Source organism: Ruditapes philippinarum, unplaced genomic scaffold, assembly GCF_026571515.1.
Source record: "Ruditapes philippinarum isolate M1 unplaced genomic scaffold, ASM2657151v2 ctg584_1_1_1_1, whole genome shotgun sequence".
NCBI classification, from domain to species: Eukaryota; Metazoa; Mollusca; class Bivalvia; order Venerida; family Veneridae; genus Ruditapes; species Ruditapes philippinarum.
In genome coordinates this window covers 1,745-7,069 of record NW_026854286.1, presented here as the reverse complement: position 1 = coordinate 7,069, position 5,325 = coordinate 1,745, and the positions used below count along the sequence as shown (strand labels likewise).

The following is a 5,325-nucleotide window of genomic DNA, read 5'->3' as shown; positions in this document are numbered from 1 at the left end:
CAAACAAGAAAGTTGAGGACAGTGAAGTCTACGATGAGGTCTACAAAGATTCATTGACCGTTCTCTCATCGGCATGTTTCTAAAGATAACTCGACTTTAATGTATATATAAATTTTTAAGAGGAATGGTCAGCAAGTGTAATATATATTAAGTTGTTATATGTAGCTGTATAGACTAGATGTAAAAGTTTTCTATTTTGTTGTAAAAACATTACTAGCCAAAACTACATTAGAGTACAGCCTTTCTTAACATTTGATTACATAAAGCTGCATGCAAAGATTAAACATTCAAGTAATAATTTACATGTTGTGTCAATTAAGGATTGATTTTGCATTATTTATCACCATTTTTCTACTGGTCACTAAGGCAGTAAGGGCTATATTTGCTTATTAATTTTGACCTCATGTGCACATGAATTATTTTCTTTGTTCATTTCACAATACTTTACTTTTAAATTCATTTTTAAAATTTTCTTGGAAATTAGCACGAATTTTAAGGCATGTTGCCTTATTACAAATATCTTATCTTTTTACAGTTAATTGGGAAAATAGTTTAGATAGGATTCTCGATTTTGAATGTCCAAAAAATGGTTACGTCAACGGGATGATTAGTGAACATGATAATGGGGCCGAGGACAGAAGATGGAAGTTCTACTGCTGTTCTATACCAGGTATGACTCCATCTTTCCTCATATTAAATATTCTATGATAATTCATTTTTAAACTTCAAATTCATATAAATGAAAATGTACACGTCAGTCGAGTGTGTACAACAGGACCATGTGTTTAAACCGTGTACCTTATTCAAATGGACAAATCTATGTACGTTAAACATTTGTTAGATATTAGCAGAAGAAACTAGCTAATTGCCGATATAATTATTACAATGTCATTGTTGGCGTCCGCCTTATGGAATGAAATCAGATTTTGTGAAAGGGCAATTGCAACTTCTCGAGCCTTTTCGTCGGCGATAATAGCCGAACATTAAGATTGGTAAGAGTGTTTGATTATCAAAAATGAAATGCGCGATATGTACAATGAATAATAGGGAACTGGATAATTTTGCAATGTAAACATATTCAAATGAAATTATCTTATCCGTCAATTAATCGCGCTTTTCGGTATTTTATTAATAATTCGTAGTACACAGTGGGTTATTATGTGTGTTATTGCTTTATCTATAAATAGAATGATTACCTGAACATTGTGAAAGTCCGAAAATCTATTTATAGAAGTAGTTTTTGTTTACCGAAACGGTCATTCGTGTCGCAACGAACTTGAGAATTTTGCAGGAAATGAAATGCAAACATATTAAAACAATAAATTGCAATCTTTGAATTGGCAATTTTTACGAATTTTTTTTATCATAGTATGAACATTCTTCGTCTGCAATTTTAACATGAGTTGTTATGGGTTTATTGATAGGCATTTGAAAAAAAACTGATGGGTCAGACTAGGTCATTAAAATAGTAGATTAACCTCCCAAATAAATCAATTAACATACTTTGTTAATTTTGACTGTTATGTTGTATGTTCCAAAGAAAATACCACATGAACTTGAAATTCTATCAAGTAACCAATATTATATAATGATAATATCAAAAAAATACCCCTATATAATATAAATAAACTTATACCATATAGGGGGTATATTTTGGATATTATAGACCTGTATATTTTGGATATATCGTTAACATTGATAGAATTGAAGTTCCTGTGGAAAAAAAAATAGTATTCAAATCTCTAGCATGCCTACCAAAGTTCATGATGAACAATGTCTTTCGTTCGCCCATTCATAAATAATATACAATACTGGTTAAAACCAATTAACTTTTGAAAAGTTTATATGAATATCTGGTCATCAGATGTGTACTAGTGCATCTTCACTTGCTGCATTTCTTGCTTGGACGCCCTTTGATGCTTTGCATCAATGCTTTTCTTATTATTCATTTATCTTATACATGTATTTACCAGATATTCACATGTATGATTGTGAACTGACTGGATGGACAAATGATTTAGACAAACCACAGGACTACCAGCTACCAATGGGGAAGGCAATTAAAGGGGTTTTCTCTGAACACGATAACGGAGCAGAGTAAGTGTTTTTGTGCCTTATTTAAACATTTATTTTCTAATAAAAAAGGACGGTAAGTTTAAAGTTGCATGCCTCCAGATGAATAAAAAAAAATTAAACCTGAAAAAAAATGTAATAAAATTTTTTTAAAAAAAGGTAAAAAAAAATAAGTAAAAGATTTTCGGATTCAAGTTCATGTAATAATTCACATGTTATGTGTGAGTTAAGGACTGATTTTGCAGTTTCCATCACCATAATTCCCTTGTGTTACTAATGCAGTAAGGGCTAATTTTTCTTATTTTTGACATCTTTTTGGTATTTACTGGATTGTAAGTGCTGTTTGCAATGTGTAATTATTTTCTTTGATCAATTCACAGTATGCTACTTTTATTTAAATACATTTTTAAACTTTTCATGAAAATAAGCACAAATCTGGAGGCATGCTGCTTTAATACTATAGTATTATATATCATATACAGAAACTAATTAAAGTGTATAAAGCTATATATCTGCCGCCATTACTAAATGGTTAGAAGCACATTGTACTTGATTAATAGCATAGTATTTTGTTCCTGAACATTTTATTCCGTTCACGTACACTATTCATTTGAATTAAATAACAGACATTATGTATAACAACTCTTTCGTGAATCAACCATGATTTAATGGAAACAATAAATGTTTGTTTATTACTTTTATAAAAATATTTCATTAGATTTTTAATAAGTTGTATGGGCAGACAATCTTGCAATCTACTTCTGAAAATATTTGACTAGTTGCTTCCCCTGAACTTTGACGGTACTCGTCAACATATATGATACCGTTATTGTTGTCGCCAGTTGACAGGGGATAGAAAAATAATATATGTTATGTGTTGAGGTTCGGGTCGGAATATCCGTCCCGGTGGTAACCGCCCATTGAGCGGAACGAGGCTGGCCAAGTTTGGTGTGCACCAGTCTGTTATTCAAGAAAAGTATATATGAAAGAAAGTGCATATTGTGCTACTCTGTGATATGCTAGGGACAAATGTTATGTTTTGTTTGTGAATGTCAGGTGCATTTCTAGTTGTCAAAAACAAATTTGAGACTCGTGACCAATACGACCTTATTTGCTCAATTCGGTTTGACAGTCCATCGGCAAACCAACATTACACTACATGTACCTATTCTCTGGATAATTTGTCTCATAACACGATCTGGAATATCTTTACAGTATAAATGAGTAATCTGTATAAATGTCAATGTAAGCAAACATTTGAGCCGTGTCATGACAAAACCAACATAGTGCGTTTGCGACCAGCATGGATCCAGACCAGCCTGCGCATCCGCACAGTCTGATCAGGATCCATGCTGTTCGCTATCAGTTTCTCTACTTGTAATAGAGTTGGTAAGCGAACAGCATGGATCCTGATCAGACTGCGCGGATGCGCAGGCTGGTCTGGATCAAGACTGTTTGCAAACCCATTATGTTGGTTTTGTCGTGACGCGGCTCATTTGTTGTTGTTGTTGTTTCAGGGACAGACGTTATGAATATGACGTTTGCAACATGGTTCGATTTAATGGAGATGAATCAATTATCGGCTGATATAATAAACATGTAACAAATGATACAAAATAAAGAAGAAAATAAAACACATCTTTCTTATTCCATTTTCATTCAAATTTATTAGTACTTGCACTGTTCATTTAAATTCTAATCAAGCGGGGGGATTTAACTTTCTACAGTGTATAGTTATAAATTTCATGTCAATTTGACAGAAGCATTAATAGATTACAGCAAATGGGCATTTACTTTAATTAATACTTTGGTACATTTTGATACATCGTTGGATTAGTCATGTTATCGTTTGGATAAGTCATGTTACCGTTTGGATATATCATGTTACCGTTTGGATAAGTCATGTTACCGTTTGGATATATCATGTTTCATGTTACCGTTTGGATAAGTCATGTTACCGTATTGATATATCATGTTACCGTTTTGATATATTATGTTACTTGGACAAGAAACAGTAAATCATTAGATGCAGCATTTAGGAATTTAGTAAACTTATTGTTTATCATTGAAACAGAATTTTAGTCCGCTATCAATCTTCCGATGCTACTCGTAGCAAGATAACTACTTCAACATAATATTCTGTATGTATACACGGAAATAACAAATGATCTGAGAAAACCAAACTTTATCACTCTCCTGGAAACCCTGAAAATAACTTAACCATACTGATCCAAGACTTCCATACATCTAAATCCGGGAATGTCCGACTTTCCACTAACAAATGGTACTTTAATAGCTATCGATCACCATGGATGTATCAGTGAAACACTTGGTTTTAAAATTGACCATTTTATCTAAGTATATAGATATCCAATAAATTGTTGATTGTAAATAACTAAAGCTGTAAATTATGATGATAAATGGCCATACGCACTTACATCTAATTTGTAATATTGGGAGTTTCTGTTTACATATTTTCAACCTCTTTCCGCTATTACTGACCATTGTAAACAAACAACCTCTTCGATATTGTTAACTAATTTTACACTTATCCTTGTTCATCGTTCAGATTTTTGAAAAACCACTTACAATGCGAAGGCAATTTAGTAATATGAGTTTCACATGAAAGAGAATAAAACGGAGACTAATGTAAGAACAAAAGAAAAACATGGTTCTTAAAGGAATTTGATCTTCGTAGTTTAGAAAAATATTCTTATGAAGTGAAACATTTTAACACAAAATGAAGCTGTGAATCGAATGAGAAAAGAACAATCGCTTGCTTCGTTATTTTTTAATGGCTTCTGTTTAATCGCACTGTTACGTTTGAAAAATATGATAAAGTGACTTGCGACGAATTTTCTAAAGTTTGGAACTGTTCTAGTTGTAGTTATACGAAACTTAGAATAATTATTGCTTTAAGTCATGTTAGCACTAAAAGAAAAATAAGTAAATAAAATGGTTTAAGTTATCACATATATTAATGTAAATGTCATTACCTTTATTATGTTGAATTGTAGATAGTAAGGCTTCTAAAGCGTTCAACACACTCTTAGTTATCTTAGTCTGGAACTGTTCTGGATGAAAAGACATGTAAAGACATGTAAATACATCCATAACGTAGGGTTATAACAACCGGATTGTATTATATTTATTTGAATGTCAATGGAATATGTAATTGTGAGTATTGTTATGATAAATAGATTACCTCAGCTGCAGTTTTCAAATGTAAATACTGTTATTTTTTCTATTTAT

The 5,325-nt window shown here is 31.9% G+C and overlaps 1 protein-coding gene across 1 annotated transcript; it reads left to right on the top strand.

The window, feature by feature from the left end:
- The first annotated feature begins 411 nt into the window (after positions 1–411).
- On the top strand, positions 412–3,707 carry LOC132739657 (hemagglutinin/amebocyte aggregation factor-like). The gene is made up of 3 exons (XM_060727407.1): positions 412–670; positions 1,974–2,097; positions 3,591–3,707. The coding sequence occupies exons 1-3, from the start codon at positions 412–414 to the stop codon at positions 3,658–3,660; spliced, it is 453 nt and encodes a 150-aa protein (XP_060583390.1). The 3' UTR covers positions 3,661–3,707.
- The last annotated feature ends 1,618 nt before the right edge of the window (positions 3,708–5,325 follow it).

Coding starts and splice junctions, on each gene's coding strand:
- LOC132739657 (XM_060727407.1), top strand. CDS start 412: ATGAATTATTTTCTTTGTTCATTTCACAATACTTTACTTTTAAATTCA. Junction 671..1,973: donor CTACTGCTGTTCTATACCAG/GTATGACTCCAT, acceptor TGTATTTACCAG/ATATTCACATGTATGATTGT. Junction 2,098..3,590: donor GAACACGATAACGGAGCAGA/GTAAGTGTTTTT, acceptor TTGTTGTTTCAG/GGACAGACGTTATGAATATG.